The 17,929-nt window shown below is 39.9% G+C and overlaps 1 protein-coding gene and 1 pseudogene across 2 annotated transcripts in view; one reads left to right on the top strand and one right to left on the bottom strand.

The window, feature by feature from the left end:
* Positions 1-17,929, bottom strand: part of LOC307097890 (dCTP pyrophosphatase 1-like) — a 447,295-nt pseudogene that overhangs the window by 208,548 nt on the left and 220,818 nt on the right. The gene's annotated exons all lie outside the window — the stretch shown is intronic.
* The window catches only part of CATSPERB (cation channel sperm associated auxiliary subunit beta), a gene marked incomplete at both ends in the record, with an annotated part of 74,045 nt that continues 66,498 nt past the window's right edge, over positions 10,383-17,929 (top strand). Inside the window, 3 exons of the mRNA XM_079769005.1 lie at positions 10,383-10,464; positions 13,030-13,118; positions 16,067-16,207. Coding sequence (XP_079625131.1) covers positions 10,383-10,464; positions 13,030-13,118; positions 16,067-16,207 — 312 coding nt within the window. The remainder of the gene's footprint in view (positions 10,465-13,029; positions 13,119-16,066; positions 16,208-17,929) is intronic.

Below are 17,929 nucleotides of genomic sequence, written 5' to 3'. Positions count from 1 at the left end.
TTATGACCAGTCGCTATGACCACCAGGGGGCAGATGCTCTGACCGGTACGTTAGCTTGTTGCTGGGATCTGGCCAATCAGGACTGAGTGAGACGGGCCGGACATGCCCTGGAGCCCTCCTGTGGTCCCTCCCCTGCTGGCCAACTTCATGCGTCCCTCCCTGGCCCTGATCATGCACCAGTGGGGTCCCTCGGCCTGGCCTGTGCGCCCTCTCACAATCCAGCTGAGGGACACTGCCTCCCCCACCCCCCCGGCCCCGAGTGCACGAATTTCGTGCACTGGGCTTCTAGTTTTAAAATATTAATAGTGATTTAACCTATCTGATTGATCTCAGAATCATAGAACCTTAGAGTAAAAGGAGCATTTTATAACAAAAACTGGGGCCAATGTAAAAGTTGTATAGATTTACCAGCTAATTAGTAACTGCTTAATCAAGGATTCATGCTTCCTGGTGTTTGGTGATCTTTGACTTGACAAACATCAAGCACCTGTTATATCTCCAGGTAATGTGTTAAATGCTATATTTTTGTTAAAATCATTTTAGAATGTATAAAAGCTTTATAACATAAGTCACTGCCCATTTCAGTTGTAAAAAAGGAAATATTGAGATATCAGGTAATAAGCCTATGTCTTTCTAGAATTCAAAATTTAATAGCCATTTTGTTATATTGTTGCCTTAGTTATTGATAAAACTCTTAAAGCAGCCAAGGTAAGGAAGTTGCTCTACTGTCTGCGACTAGAACTTGTTCCTTTAATAAGTATATTTTAGATCATTTATTTAACCATTATTTAACCAATTAGAGAGATGCCTAGTTAAATTATATTTATTCCTTCCCTGTCTCTTCTTTTTGAGTAATGAAATGAGGCTATTTTGATACGACTGGAAAGGAAACATCTTGCTGTGAGGGTGTGCCTTGTTTTGACTTTTTGTTATTTCTAAGTCAAAATAGAGATTGACATGTCAAACTGTGAAGAAATAAAGGAAATCTTGTTAAATGCCGTGAGTGGCAATAAAATAGCCTTCATTTGAAGCAGTACGCTCAGTTGCCTCGCCCGCTTAAGAATAAGTACATGTCACTTAAACATGTTGGAAAATTGGAGTTGAATCTCAGGAAATGTCAATTCCATTCTCTTGGATGGCATGCAGTGTTGCCAGGACACAAAAGGCATGATGACATGGGTTTAAAAAAATCATTGCTATTTAGTTTTAAATTTTACCATTTAGGCACCATAAGCAGTGTGAATCACAGCTTAAAATGTTTGCTGTTGACTAAAATATGGGCAGTTGTATTATTGAGAGCCAATACTCAATTTTGACATCTCGGATCTGAAAAATCAAATCTCCATGTTTCTGTTAAACATGTATTGGTTTGTCAATTGATAACAGGTAGCCAAAGTGCCCGGTGGTGTTAGCTGTAGAAGATGGTGTCTGGGCCCTTCTCTGAACGAGGGGTCTGCCAGAGATACCAGAGAAAGAGGAGAATGGGCCTGATGCCCGGTGAGCAGACTTGGGGAGGTGCAGAGTGCAAGTCATTCATCTCAGGAACCAAATGAAAACTTTTGGCTCCATCTCCGCTGTCACCCTGCCTTCATTGAGAACAGCTAGTCTTTCGAAATGTTAAGTACCTTAGAGGATTTTCTGACTCACATTTCAATATATCATCATCAAACACGAGAGAGAGAATTCATTATGTCAGACCTTCTTCAAAAATTGTGAGGTTGGCCCTAGCTGGTTTGGCTCACTAGATAGAGCGTTGGCCTGTGGACTGAAGGGTCCCAGGTTCGATTCCCGTCAAGGGCACATGCCCGGGTTGCAGGCATGTGGGGGCATGCAGGAGGCAGCCGATAAATGATTCTCTCTCATCATGGATGTTTCTACCTCTCTCTCCCTCTCCCTTCCTCTCTGAAATCAATAAAAATATACATATTTTAAAAATTGTAAGTTTGTTCTTAATCTCTTTGAAAGAAATCAGCAATCCAGAATGTATGTTTTCATCTTGACCTACCTGTTATGGTTACTGGAACAGGGTACCTTTCTGATAATGAAACTGAGACTCCTTTCATTCCTAGAATTTCCTGTTGGGAGTGTAGGGTTTTCTGAGCAATATGTAACATTGGCTAGTTACGTAACATGTTGGATTTTACTGCCAGCTCTTTGTTTAATAAGGGTGGGAGAGGTTGGGGCCAAACAGGAATGTAAAGACCAAGTTAAGTATGGCGTCATCCTACCACCTGTCACATGAATGAACCCGGATTCCTAAGCAAATAGGTTGTACATTTCAATGTTTTATCAATTCAGATAAGCCAGCTACAAATAATTAGTTTTCTCTAACTCCTACCTCCATATGATTTGGGGAAACTTTTACCTTTTTGCTTCAGGAAAATGTTTAGAGGAGAAAACTTGGCCCTGATACCATTTTTGTATTCCATTTTTCGAAGTTGACAGTCTTCTGCGTTTGTGTCTACTCTCAGATATCTTATACTGCCACCACCACTCCATAGAGCTGCTGACTCTCCATCAAGCCTTCTCCCCCGCCCCCCTGCCAGAGTAGGTTCAACATCAGTAGGCTGGGTGTACTGAACTGAGGTGAATTGAGCCCATTCAAATGGAATGGTGTTAACAGATCAGCAACTGTAGAATCAAACAGTAAGTGCAGAAGACTGGCGATGCATCATGTTTAACAGCAAGCACTAGAAGCACTCCCATTAAAGTCAGGAATAAGGGTGAATTGAATTCATCATAATTATCTTTGTTCCGGAGGTATTGTCCATTGGACTGAAGTAAAAATAAACAGTAACTGAAATTATCAAATGAAGGAGATTGACCCACTATTTGCAGACCCCTGGAATCAACAACAGAAAGGCTAAGTGGTGGGATGATTCAGTAGGATCATTGAGACAAAAGGCACAAAACTAGAGCTTCGTGTATTCAAACAACCAGTTAGAAGTAGAGATGGAAGAAATCCCATTGCATAGGTTTGAAAAGATGAAAAGAAAGGAATTGACCGCATGAAACATGCAGAACCTATACCGAGAGAATCGTAAAACACCATGGAGAGAACAAAAAAGAAGACTTAAAGAAGTGTAGAGGCCTTGCCACGTATGGATAGGAAAACTCAACGTCATAACATCGCTCCTCCTTAAGTTCATCTAAGTGACCCCAGCAGGGCATTTTTGGTTTTGTTTGGACTTGGACAAGCTGCTTCTAAATATATGGACAAAGAAAGAAATAATTACCATGAAAAGTCTGAAAAGAGGGTACTAACTATATTGAGTGCATTAAATGAAAGGGTGCTAACTACGAAATATAAAAACTTACTCTGCAATAATGAAAATAATGAGATACTGACACGTGAATGGATCAAGAATTCAAAGGAACAGACTAGAAAACCCAGAAACAGACGCAGATATACACAGCCATTAAATAAACGTCTTCGTTCAAAACAGTAGAGAAAGAAGTTAGTAAATGGTGTTGGGACAACTGAGTAGCCACCTTAAAAAAAAAAAAAAAAGAGTTGGATCTCTACTTCACAGATTATACCAAAATGATTTCCAGATGAATCAAAGAAGTCGCATCAAAAGTAAAACCATAAATTACCAAAGATAAAAGAGAAAATCCATTTATTTAAAAAATCACATCATAAAAAAGTCAAATGACAAAGGACAGATGGAGGAAACTTTTTATAATTCATCTCACAGACAAAGGGCTACTTTCCTTAACATACAAAAATGCTTAGCCCTGGCTGGTGTTGCTAAGTGGTTAGAGCATCCGCCCGCACCCCAAAGCGTTGCAGGTTTGATTCCCCATCACGGGCATGTACCTGGGTTGCAGGTTCGATACCCACCCCAAGTTGGGCCGCTTGTAGGAGTCCATGTGTGTGTCTCACATCGATGTCTCTCTCTCTCTCTCTACCCCCCCCCCAATCCCCTCCCACTCTCTCTGAAAAGCAATGGAAAAAAATATCCTCAGATGAGGATTAAGAAAAAAAAAAGCTTACAAATCAATAAGAAAAGATCAACAATCCAGAAAAGAATGGGCAAACTATGAGTCAGCACTTCAGGAAAAAGGAAGTGTACAGTAGGAGGCATGCGAATGCACTGATGATATAATATTGTGGTTGGTGAGGGTGTGGAGAAACTGCCACTCACGTGCCAGTGGTGGGAGTGGATGTTTCTACAACAGCAGCGGTGAGCACTTTGAGAAAAGCAACATTTTAAAAGCACTTTTCCTTAACCTAGCAATTTCATTCCCAGAAACTTATATTATAGTTAATATAATGTGTGAAATGACATATGGATGAGAATATTCTTTGGGGCCCTGGCTGGGTAGCTCAGTTGGTTAGAGTATCCTACTAATGCAAGTTCAATCCCCAGTCAGGGCACATACAAGAATCAACCAACGAATGCATAAATAAGTGGAACAACAAACAATGTTTCTTTCTCTAAAAATCAATCAATCAATAAAACTAGACTATTCGTTGTGATAGACAAAGATTGGAAACGGCTGATATGTCTAGCAATATAAGTGGCTGGTTATATAAATTATGGTACATCCATACAGTGGAATAAGAGGCAACCACTAAAAAAGAATGGGGCAGGTATAAGGAAAATCTTCAAGATGTATTATTAGGTTCAAAAATATAGAGATAACAGGATGTGTAGTAAGCTACTTTATTTTTAAATATATTTGTATTGATTTTACAGAGGAAGGGAGAGGAAAGGAGAGATAGAAACATCAAGGATGAGAGAGAATCATTGATCAGCTGCCTCCTGCACACCCTGTACTGGGATCAAGCCTACAACCCAGGCATGTGTCCTGACCAGGTCTCAAACTGTGACCTCCTGATTCATAGGTTGACGCTCAACCACTGAGCTATGCTGACCAAGCAATAAAAACATTTTAAAAAAAGATAGTCTTGCCCTAGCCAGTTTGGCTCAGTGGACAGAGCATCGACCTGGGGACTGAAGAGTCCCAGGTTTGATTCCAGCCAAGGGCATGTACCTTGGTTTCGGGCACATCCCCAGTAGGGGGCGTGCAGGAGGCAGCTGATCGATGCTTCTCTCTCATGGATGTTTCTGACTCTCTATCCTTCTCCCTTCCTCTCTGTAAAAAAATCAATAAAATATATTTTTTAAAATTAAAAAAAGATAGTCTTATTTTTTAAAAAGCAAACCAGAAAAGTAAAGTAAAAATGGAACATTACTTCATTATAGAGTATTTTGTTTTTCTTAGAGTATCTTATCGCCTTCCATTTTTTTCTTGTTGATAAGATGATAATGTGCCCCTTCGAGTTTTTCTGTCTTCTCAATCATACTTCACACTGCATGAGGTTTTCTTCTTCCTTATTCCCTCCCCCTCCCCCAGCAGGAGCCCTCTGTCACTCTGTTCCAATCTGGACTGCTTACTCGCCAGGCTTGCTGCCCATGTGTCCTCCCCAGACTCACCTTCTCCCAGATTGACTCCAATTCCTTCTGCATCCCATGTCCTCAAGAAACTCCCTAAGCATGATGAATGGGATATACATTTTTTATTCCAAGATGTATCAGTCAGATATTGTGAAGGCCATCAGTGTGTACCTTCAACATTATGCAGGCATTTCTGTTTGATGCCTTTTAGGGAAACAACTTATCACACAGCCGCTACACAGACCGAAAACTACAACGTGCTTCCATTAATACGCTTGGTCACCTTCTCTAGTGGGAAACTAGCAACAAAAGAGAGAGTCCCAGGTTCCTGGGAAATGAGCCTTTATTAGGAGAGAGATTTTGTTGAGGTTGGCACCTTATTTCAGATTGAGGAGTCACTTTCTTCTTTGGGTCAAGGTCACCAGAACAAGCGAGGGAAAGGTATTTCTTACGCAGGCTCTTCCAGGAACAGGTTAAACCCAGGTACCAACTATCTTTCATGACCTGAGTGTGAAGCAGTTTCTACATGGCCATGTGAAGGGACTTCTGAAGGAGAACAAGAGTGTGAAACAGGTTTTATCATCAACATTTAAGATATTCATCTGTTAGCCTCTGTGACCATTCATGACTAGGCAAGGTGCTGAGTTAGAAAGGTTTAGTCTGTGCTCACTAGTCAAAGACAGCCTGAGGGATAATCAGCCCACAGGCAGTCACACGGTGAATCTGGACAACAGATTGGCATTTCATCGGTTTTACCGCTCCCCAAGCATCCACAGCTCATTCCTATCTTGGTGTATTTACTAATCTCATTTACTCTATCAATAGGGTCTTCTCTAGTTTTTAAAGGCCCACTCTTCCTACAAGACACAGCTATGAAGCTCTCTCTGATTTTCTTCTCTTAAACCTCACTATATGTCGTTAGCGTGATCTTTTAATGTCTCCGTTTTCCTCAGGCACTCAATAATCCTGTGACGATTGAATTATTTTATGGATGGTCTCAGGTAGGTTTCTGAACCTTCCTAGATGGATGTTGTACTAAAGATGGTAGGTTTTGAGAAACTTCACCTCTTGTACGTTTTTTAAAGAAAATGACCTTGGCCCTCGGAAAGAGGCAGTTAGTTAGAAATTCCAACTGCCTGCCCTACAGATTTTCTGAGCAGGCTTCTGTACGGGGCAGCAGCTGATTGGCTGTTACCAAAGTTAAGAGGACTACTAAACCAGTAAACTGAAAATTCAGCTTTTTAGGTCTTCTTTCTTGACTTTTGTGGGAGAAAGCTTGGGAAAACACAAAAAATAAAAGTGCAACCAGTCGGGCATCCCATTAGGAGGGAATTACAGTAAGAAATAAGGACCCCCTATAGTATGAGTTTACAATGTATAACTGTTCCATGATAGTGGAGTAACTGCAAATGGTGTGGGAGGTAGGTTCTTTCTTTGGGGACAATTCCCAATATTTACCTGGTGCCAGAGAAGAAAAAATGCCCAGATATGTGACTTATATCTGACAATTATGTAAAACTCATAATAATTATATGGGAATGACAACCGGAGGTAATTTAACTGCTAAGAGTCCAGATGGTGGAGTGTGATGAGGATAAAGAAGTTGCTTCGGTGTATAAAGATGGATTCTGAGCTAGTATTTATTAAGTGCTTATTCAATGTAAAGTAGCTATTAGATGTTTTTAATATATTCATTTATTTTTTTAATATATTTTTATTGTTGATAGCATTACAGATATTTACCTTTTCCCCCTTCCTCCCAGCTCCTACCCACCTCACCCCAGGTCTTCAATATCCTAATTCTCACAATAACCCTGTGAAGTGTTATCCATATTTTACTGAATAGAAAATGAGCTTGTAGAACTTAAGTAACTTTCCAAAGATCAAACATGTCAATGGGCAGAGCTGATCAGAAGCCAAAGGCTGTGCCTTTTTTTTAACATGGGATGATTATTGAAAGAAGATAGTACCACATTGAGAAAAGTTGTAATATTGAAGAATGAGACTGATGTGTGTATGGAGCAGAGTTATGGTGGATGGATTTAGCTATTTTGGTGAGAATTCAAATCTAATCATATATTTTATATCTTCACTTTTTATAATTTTCACTTTGTGGCATCTTTGTATGCTGACTAGATCTATTGAATCTGGAGAAGTTGTTTCTAAACCACCTTTGTCACTAGCTAGTAACAGATTTTGAACATGTTACTTCATGCCTCATGTATCAACTCTAAAGTACATTCCATCTCTAAATGTACTTGGTGTGTGTGTGTGTGTGTGTGTGTGTGTGTGTGTGTGTGTACATAGCTATAATAATAAAAGCATTATATGCTAATTAGACTGGATTTCCTTTGGATGACCTTCTGGACAAAGCCAGGGCAGCGAGGGAAGCCCGGGTCCTGGGTGCCAGAGGGAAGCCGGTACCAGCAGCCAGGGAAAGGAAGGACTACTCGTGCACGAATTTCGTGCATTGGGCCTCTAATATGGCTGAATTGCTAGAATAAGGGGACATGAAGCTGGTAGCAAAACCATAAAGAGCCCAAAGATTGCACCTTAATAGTCTCTCTCTTGAATTATGTTCTCTCAGGTTTCCCTTTCCTTAATGAAAACATTTTAAAAAAAAACTTTTCAAAGTAAGTTTTTAGTTCTTTGATCAAAGATAGATACAACCAAATCCTTGCAAATAAAATTAGAGATTTTTTAAAATATTTATTTGAGAGAATTGACGTGGAACAACTTTGAGGATAATTTAATAACAGATCATCCAGCCCAGCCGGTGTAGCTCAGTGGTTGACCATCGACCCATTAACCAAGTCACTGGTTTGATTCCCAGTCAAAGCACATGCCCTGGTTGTGGGCTCGATCCCCAGTGGGGGATCATGAAGGAGGCAGCCAATTGATGTTTCTCTCACATCGATGTTTCTATCTCTCTTTAAAAAATCAATAAAAACATGTTTTTTAAAAAGAAAAGATTTTTTAAAAAATTAAAATAAAATAACAGGTTATTCACACTATGGCGCTGGAGCATACTACATTTTAGTCAGTTTTCCAGGGGTGAGGAATACTGAGGGGTTCTAATGGTGTTGTATCACTGAACTTGAATGTTTAGCAAAAGAATACAAGATTGTCCTGGTAAGGGCACTATTTCAAAGTTTGACTGTGGTAACCTCTCCATTTAATGTTAATTTTATTCCTACACCCAAAATATAATTAAATATAGCACCATGCTGATATGATTTTGATGAACCATTTATTTCCTCTTACCTTGTGAAAATAAGTTGTTTTATTTTAGGTATAAAAAAATGCACTTCAAAAAAAATTCTCTTCTTTGAGGATAAATGGTGATGGAAGGATATTTGACTTGGGGTGGTAAACACACAGTACAATATACAGATAATGTATGATAGAATTTTATACCTGAAACCTGTATAATTTTATTAAACAACCAGAGGCCTGATGCATGAAATTCATGCAAGAGTAGGCCTTCCTTCCCCCAGCTGCTGGCACTGGCTTCCCTCTGGCACCTGGTACCCGGGTTTCCCTAGCAGACCCGGCTTTGTCCAGAAGGTCTTCTGGAAGGATGTCTGGTCTAATTAGCATATTACACTTTTATTATTATAGATGTCACCCCAATAAATTCAATAAAAAATTCTTCCCTAACTATGTGATAAGGATCGTGAATTTCAAAATCCAACAACGTTTGAGCTTTTATTGCCAATTAAATGCACTGAATCAAGCACATCAATTTTGAGGGAGAAGAAAACATCAGTTAAATTTCATTTGCTCAGCAGTTGTCAGGAGCCGAACAAGATCTGGATTTTACTCTCCCCACAGCTGTTAAGTCAGTGTGTTACCATTTCTTGGATGCTGGCAAAAGACAGAAGACCCCCTCCGTCACAGACAAGGTCTTTATCACTCACAGCAAAAGCAATAGCCAGGCATCAGCATGGTGCTCACTCCAGTTCCCCATGCCCCTGAGGCCCATGGAGTGGGCATATATTATGGGTGGTGCATTATTTCCCCAGGGCCACTAAGCAAAATACCACAGACTAGGCAGGCTTCAACAACAGAAATCTATTGTCTCACAGTTCTGGAGGCTCCGAATTTGAGATCAAGGTGTTGGGAGGTGGATTCCTTCTGAGGGACATGAGGGGAGGATCTGTCCAGGCCTCTCTCCTTGGCTTGTAGATGGCTACCTTCTCCCTGTGTCTTCACATCATCTTCCCAGCATCCAATTGTCCCCTTCTTATAAGGACGCCAGTCATACTGGAGGAGAGCCCACCCTAATGTCCTCATTTTAACCTAACCACGTCTATAACGACCTTTTCTCCAAATACAACCGCATTGTCAGGCACTGGGGTTTAGGACTTCAATATGAATTTTTGAAGGGGGGCAATTCAGCCCATAACAGATGTTCGCTTACACACATAGCGGGCACATTACAGGAGAGGAACACTGACCTTGGAAGATTCGTCATGGAAACAAGCCTGCTCTTGTCCAGGGAAGAGAGCCTCATCCCTCAAGGTTTCTCACGACAAACACAACTCAGAAAAGGCCTGAGTCAGGAGTGGCCAGGGCCTTGCATTTTTGGCACACGTGGATGGTCTCTCCCCAAAACACTGCATTCAGAATCTCAGATTAAGGTACAGCTATGCTGCCCTCAGCGACTTTAAGTCAGGTTCTGTTTTTACGCAATTATAGAATTGATCACACCTCTCCAGAAGCTATCTACATTGAAGAAAAACCTGAGCCATACCTCTTTAGTTTGCAATAATTATATTTATAAATATATTTAATACCAATTAGGGAGTAAATGTAGAGCTTAGTCAACTATTATGTTATCTGCTTTTGTCACGTAAGAAATATTTTTAACTTAAAGGAAGAGATGTTTCTTAACTATGTAGTAGTTTAGAGCAAAGGAGCTCAAGAATATGTTCAGAGTTATCCAATGGAAATAATCTTTATTTCTTCCAACAGATGGAAGTGCTACTTTTATATGTTATAATTTTGCTTTTGAACATGCTTGATTTTTCATCAGGAATTATATATAATAATAAAGGTAAGTTTAAGACTCTCTTACTCTCTATTTTCTTCTCAGGATTTCTTTATATCCCTCCCTTGCTAACAGTGACAATATTTTTCTTTTAGTACTTCTTCATTACCATATCTTCCACTATTCCGAGGTATTATCTACTGTACTCTGGTTCAGAAGTTTCTAATAATATTACTGTGAATGTATTGTCAAGTTGTGTACATAGAGACTTTTCTTTTGTTATAGTATTTCATTACTTAGATGTCATAGACTCTTTAAAATTTAAGAAGTATTTTATATTTGCAGAACTTTATTTGAATAGATCTTTTGAAATAGATCTTTTTTATTTTCCTTCCATGAATAGTTGCTTATAGTCTAAATTATAAACTGAATTATAAGGCTAATAGATTAATATTGAGAAATTTTCTGAAATACAGTGATCTTTGAACAATGTGGAGGTTAGGGAACTGACCCCCTGCAATCCAAAATCTGTGAATAACTTCTGACTCCCCCCAAATTTAACTCCAGTGGTCCCTCAGTATCTGCAGGGGTTTGGTTCTAGAACCCTCATGGACACCAAAATTCACAGGTACTCAAGTTCCTTCTATGAAATGACACAGCTCGTAGAAGAATTCATACAGTTGGCCCATACCCCAGTGGTAGATCAAAAGCACTATTTGAACTGGATTATAAAATGTGTTAAAAGATGAGGCAGAGAATGGAAATAGAGAGGATTACTGGACCCACAGGTTGAGAACCGCTAGCAGGGTTGCCTAAGACCATCGAAAAACACAGATATTTACATTACGATTCATTAACAGTAGCAAAATTACAGTTATGAAGTAGCAACGAAAATAATTTTATGGTTGGGGTCACCACAACATGAGGAACTGTATTAAAGGGTTGCGGCATTAGAAAGGTTGAGAACCACTGCTTTAAGGAGTTTATTCATCAGGTGATGGAGTGTCAGTAAAGATTTTTTAAAGCAGATAAGTGGTTTGGACTTTAGAATCAAATTATAGCTTTAAAAAATAGATCTGGCAGCATTGTCAGGTGTGGGCAAAGTAAATATATGGGATGACCTTGAAAACTGTTTAACAGTATAACCTCAAAATGTACTTTAAGCCATATTTGTGATACTAGTATTAGATCTTTCAGAGCCCCCTCCCTTTCATTAAACTACTTGAGGCCTGGTGCACGAAATTCGTGTACTCAGAGGAGGGGGGTCCCTCAGCCCGGCCTTCACCCTCTCGCAGTCCAAAAGCCTTCAGGGGATTTCCGACTGATGGCTTAGGCCCGCTCCCCGTGGGCCTAGTATTCTTGGAACAATGGATTATAACTCTACCTTTTTTATATGATTTAATAAATATGTTTTTTAAAATGTATTGGATAAAAGCTAGTATTATTGTAACTTTGGCTTGTAACTCCAGATCCTGTTTTCTACATAATTTAAGAGATTACTGTATTTAAGAAAGTATTAATTTATGTTTTGGGGCACACAATGTATAAAGTTGTAAATTTGTGGCATCAATAACTGAAAGGGGTGGCAATAGAACTGTAAAGGAGCAGTTTTTTATGTTATTGAAGTTAAGCTGCTAAATATTCAAATTAGAGTGTTTGCCTTTAGGATGTTAAATGTAATCCCATGGGAACCACAAAGAAAATAGCTAAAGAACATATACAAAGGAAATTAGAAAGGAATTTAAATGTTTAACTATTAAAAAATCAACTCTATAAGAGACAGAAATACAGGAAATAAGGGAAATATGTTAAAAGGCATATAGAAAATTAACAGCAAAATGACAGAAGCCTCCCTTAATCAGTAATTATTTCAAATGTAAGTAGATTAAACTCTTCAATCAAAAGATAGAGATTGTCAGGATGGATAAAAACACACATGATCTGTCCTTGCTGGTGTTGTTCAGTGGTTAGAGCGCCAGGCTGCCCGCCCTAGGGTCACAGGTTCGGTTCCCAGAACATTAATGTTTCTCTCTCTTTCTCTCTTCCCCTTGCCTCTCCCTCCCTTCCACTCTCTGTAAAAATCAATGGGGGGGAAATATAACCTCAGGTGAGGGTTAACAAAAGCAAACAAACAAAAAAACACATGTGATCCAACTTTGTTGCGTATAAGAAATTTACTTTCCATCCAGATAAGGAGAAGGGCTCTTACACCCAGCCATCCCCCTTTTTGGGAGAGGAGTCACCTTCATATTAATAGCTCTCTATTAAAACAAATTTTTTTTCCAATCTCCAAATCCTCTCCCTTTTATATGCTCACAAGGTTGAGAAGCTTAAGAGTCAAAAACTATTTTTTGACTGTCTCTGAAAAATTTGCACTGTGGCCTCATATGTGATATATTTTATTTTAGTGTTCAGTCAAACCTTCCTTTTTACTATCCTGAGTTTGTATCTCTAAAAGGAAAAGTGGTAGAAGACTTAGAATTTTATCTAGAGGTATATGAGTTTATAGCACACAATTATAATTGTTATTCTTTTAAAACTATTTTGTCAGTTTATAAGTATAATTTTAATGGAAATTATTCTATCAGTAACCCAAGATTATATATATATATATATATTTGTATTGTTTAGTTGATGCCCTGAACCACTTTGATTGTGCCACCCAAGGATTACCCACAAAGAATGAAATAATCAAGTTGTATCTCACCTCAGATGACTTGGTAAGGTCCACTAATAGCACATTGCAACCTTTCACATTCCTTTTAACTCCATGTGTAAAATCAGTAGCACCGGACTGTTCAACAACCTCCCACTGTGTTCAGACTTAGGGAGGTAACATTCTATATAAATAATAATGACAACCGGAACGGTGAGCCGAGATGTTTTTCCCTGGAGTCGCATCTCACCACACGGAAGGAAGAGCTCCTCAGACAAGAAGATTTAAGCAAAAGTGTGAAAATTTATTACAAGCAGATTCAGACACCCCGCAAGGGGAGTGGGACTCAATAATGGGCTGCGCATTCAAGCTTGTAGTCCAGGGGTATACACTGAGTGGCCAGATTATTATGACCTCTGAACGCATAATAATCTGGCCACTCAGTGTATATCCTATATAATAAAAGGCTAATATGCAAATTGTCCCCTCGACCAGGAGTTCGACCAGCAGGCAGGCTGGCCAACCGCCCATGTCCCTTCCCCTTGGCCCAGCCGGCCGGACCCTACCCATGCACGAATTCATGCACCGGGCCTCTAATATATATATATATATATTGAGTGGCCAGATTATTATGTGTTCAGAGATCTTAATAATCTGGCCACTCAGTGTATATAGACTAGAGGCCCCGTGCACGAATTTGTGCATGGGTGGAGTCCCTTGGGGCAGCCTGCGGGGATTGAGCTGAAACTGGCAGTCCAACACCACCTGCCACTCCTGCCTGCCCAGCTCCAGCTCATCCTGGCCCCGCTGCACCTGCCGCGGGCTCATGCCCAGTCAGTCCCACAGTCCCAATTGGGAGAGGCTGGCACTGCCACAGTGGCACTCGCCAGCCGTGAGCCCTGCATCTTGCACCCATCCCGTTAGGGGTGGGGGGGGGGGGGTGGCCTGGACACGATTGGCCCTCCAGGCAGGCGGTGGGACACCCTTGCCAACCGGGGATCTGGATCCATCCCGCTAACGTTCATGCTGGTTGTCGGAAGGCACCTGGTGGCTGCTTTGATATTGTTTCTTCTTTGCTGAACATCTAGGGAGGGGAAGCTGGTCAGTCAGTACCTGGCTTTTTCTCCAGAGATTGGACCTGCAGGACTACTGAGGGAGTGAGTGGCTGCGGCCAGGCTGGTGGGCCGCCAGGACGGGTCGGTCAGCTGAGCAGCGCTCCCGCTGTGGGAGTGCACCGACCACCAGGGGGAAGTTCCTGCGTTGAGCATCTGCCCCTGGTGGTCAGTGCATATCAAAGCGACCGGTCGTTCTGGTTGTTTCACGGTAATGGTTGCTAAGGCTTTTATTATATAGACTAGAGGCCCGATGCACAAAATTCATGCAAGGGACTCGGCCCTCGCAGCCGCAGCAGCTTACCTCGGCCCTCGCAGCCCTGACTTCATCCAGAAGGTCGTTCGGCTGTCCAGTCTAATTAGCATATTATACTTTTATTATTATAGACTAGAGGCCCGTTGCACAATATTCGTGCAAGAATAGGCCTTCCTTCCCCTGGCTTCGCTCCCAGCTGCCCAGGAGCCTGCAAGTCCTCACTCCCGGGCCGCCCAGAAGCCTGCTGAAGCACCACTCCTGTAGTTCCCTCCGCCACCCCCCCTTCCCCCTCATAGCAGGCGTCCCACCCTTCCTGGCGGCTCCACACCTGCATATGCAAATTAAGCCTCCATCTTTGTTGGGTTAATTTGCATACTCACTCCTGATTGGCTGTGGGCATAGCGGAGGTATGATCAATTTACATGTTTGTCTATTATTAGGTAACATGGGGAAAGAAGGGCTTTAGAGGAAGAGAGAACTGCCAACCCTGGGTCAAATCTTGTTCCTTCCACGTATGATCTGTAGGCCATGGGACAGGTTACTTAAACTCTCTGATCCCCAGTTTTGTCCTCTTTAAAGGGGAATTGTAACCTACTGCTTGGGTAGTTATGATGTAGTAGGTCTAGAAGTGGTGTCAGTAGAAATAATAACTAACATTTATAAACTAATTATGTGTGTCAGGCATTTTTCAAAGTTATTTTGTGTTCATTGTGACATTTAATCTTCTATAAGATAAGAACTGTAGAGTAGTACGGAAACTACTTGGGTTTACTGACTGGAGCCTGTAAAATAAACTGACAAAAGACAGGTTAACAGGAGAGAAAAAAAAAAGATTTTCTTTATACATGCCATGTGTTTAATCATGGGAAAACTCAATGATAAGCAATTCAAAGGGGTGGTTAGAATTGGGGCTTATATACCATCTTAACAAAGGGCAATAAATTGTGGAGAGTGACAAGACAAAGGAAAAGCAGTGTGGGTTTATCTTCTGACCAATCCCCATTAAATTGTAAGTTCCACGAGGGCAAGGATTTTTGTTTTTTTGTACACTTCTGTTTCCCCGGCACTAGATCACTGCCCAATTTGTAGAAAGGGCTCAGTAAATATTTTTAGAATGAATATGTCTCCCCACTTAGCTAGGTAACTTATCCAAACTACTGGGAGAAATAAATGGATTCAAACTCTTAGTATCAATCAGCATTTGTGATTGCTACATTTTTATATACCTTCTTAAAACTGGGAGATACCCAATAAAATGCAGTAAAATGAGTTTTGCTTTATGCATTTGTTTCTTTTTTATTTAGACACAAAATCGTGATTTTACTAAATTAGGGATTTCTACATGTGATAGCATATGGCTTTGATTCTATGCTTATTAAATGTAATAATTTTATGACCATTTATATGACAGAGATGATTATAAGGATTAATAAAATTCATTGTGACACTAGCGTAATAGGTTACTGAGTTCTGAAAGTGAATTTTTCAAAATAGACTCTTTTCCTAGTGACTAGAATGACTAGAGATAATTGTCTTTAGCAGCATCTACTTTTCATAGATTTCTTCTCAGTTTTAAATTAATGTAATATGCTTTCTTCACTGAATTGTCATTACTTGTTTGTTTGTGTTTCCTCTTTCCTAAAGATAATCGAGTGTGTTTTCCAATCTGACAGTAACTTTCCTTCAAAGGACTTTCTAAGCGTGTTCACATCAGGAGGAGTTGCTCCCAGCTTGAGAATCATAAATAGTACATATTCTGGCATCTTCCACTTTCATTTAAAGCTGGTAATTACATTTTACTTTATTCTGTGATATATTATTAACAAGAAGCATACTCTTCTTAATATGATGTGGTTTTTTTTTAAATAGCTAGTCCAGTAATATTACATCTATATTTTTTAAAACTCAACAATAATGTTATACTTTTTGCTTTAAACAGTCATATTTTTAAAAAGAAATTAAGAGAAGAAAAGAAAAAATATACATGGTTGTTTGCCATTTACCTACATATTTACTATTTCCACTGCTCTTCATTCTTTTCTGTAGATATAAGTTGCCCTCTGGTGTCATATCCTTTTCTCTTGAAGAACTTCTTTTAGTCTTGGCCAGCATGCTCAGTGGTTAGAGCGTTAGTCTGTGCACCGGAGGGTCGGAGGGTCGCAGGTTTGATTCCCAGTGAAAAGCATGTAGCTGGGTTTCAGGTTTCTTCCCTGGCCCTGGTCAGGGTGCATGTGGGAGGCAACCAGTCAATGTGTCTCTTTCACATCTCTCTCTTTCTCTTGCTCTCTCTTACCCCTTCTCCCCACTCCCTTTCACGCTCTCTAAAACTCAGTGGGAAAAAATGTCCTCGGGAGAGAATTTAAAAGAACTTCTTTTAGCATTTCTTAGAGTACAGGTCTGCTGGTAATAATTCTCTGGGATTTTTTTTTCCCCATTGAGCATGTTTTTATTTCAACTTCTTGGTAACAACTTCATTAAGATGTAATTTACATACAGAAATTCACCTCCTTAAAGTGAACCATTAAATGGTTTTGAGTATATTCATTGATTGTGCAACCCCTATGTTTTCTCCTAAAAAGTTTCTAATTTTACCTTTTACATTATTGATCCATTTGGAGTTCATTTTTGTGTGTGGTGTGAGGTCAGGGCCCACATCATCCTTTCACATGTATACAACCAACTGCCCTAGCACCGTTTTTAAAAATACTCTTATTCTTTTTCTACTGAATTGTTTTGGCACCTTTGTTGAAAATCAATTGACTGTAAATATGAGTGTTTATTTCTGGATTCCCAATTATACTGCATTGCTGCTCTATACATTGATATATTTTTTTTAATTGAAATTTTTAGAGAGAGAGACAGAAACATTGATTGATTGCCTATTGCATGCCCCCCACTAGGGATATATTGATTCTTTTTTAAAAAATTAAATGTCTATTGTTCAGATTCTTACAGTTGTTCCTCTTTTTTTCCCCCATAGCTTCCTTCCACCTGGTTCCCACCCCACCCCCTGACCTTAGCCCCTCCCCACTGTCCTCATCCATAGGTGTAAGATTTTTGTCCAGTCTCTTCCTGCACCCTCCACACCTCTTTCCCCCCGAGAATTGTCAGTCCACTCCCTTTGTATGCCCCTGATTCTATTATATTCACCAGTTTATTCTATTCCTCAGATTTTTTTTTATTCACTTGATTTTTAGATTCACTTGTTGAGAGATATGTATTTGTTGTTCATAATTTTTATCTTTACCTTTTTCTTCTTCTTCCTCTTCTTAAAGAATACCTTTCAGCATTTCATATAATACTGGTTTGGTGGTGATGAACTCCTTTAGCTTTTTCTTATCTGTGAAGCTCTTTATCTGACCTTCAATTCTGAATTATAGATTTGCTGGGTAGAGTAATCTTGGTTGTAGGTTCTTGCTGTTTCATCACTTTAAATATTTCTTGCCACTCCTGTCTGGCCTGCATAGTTTCTGTTGAAAAATCAGCTGACAGTCGTATGGTACTCCC

This window comes from Cnephaeus nilssonii (genome assembly GCF_951640355.1).
Source record: "Cnephaeus nilssonii genome assembly, chromosome: 4".
Classification (NCBI taxonomy): Eukaryota; Metazoa; Chordata; class Mammalia; order Chiroptera; family Vespertilionidae; genus Cnephaeus; species Cnephaeus nilssonii.
The sequence above is the reverse complement of the archived record's forward strand: the minus strand, read 5'-3'. Positions and strand labels throughout refer to the sequence as shown.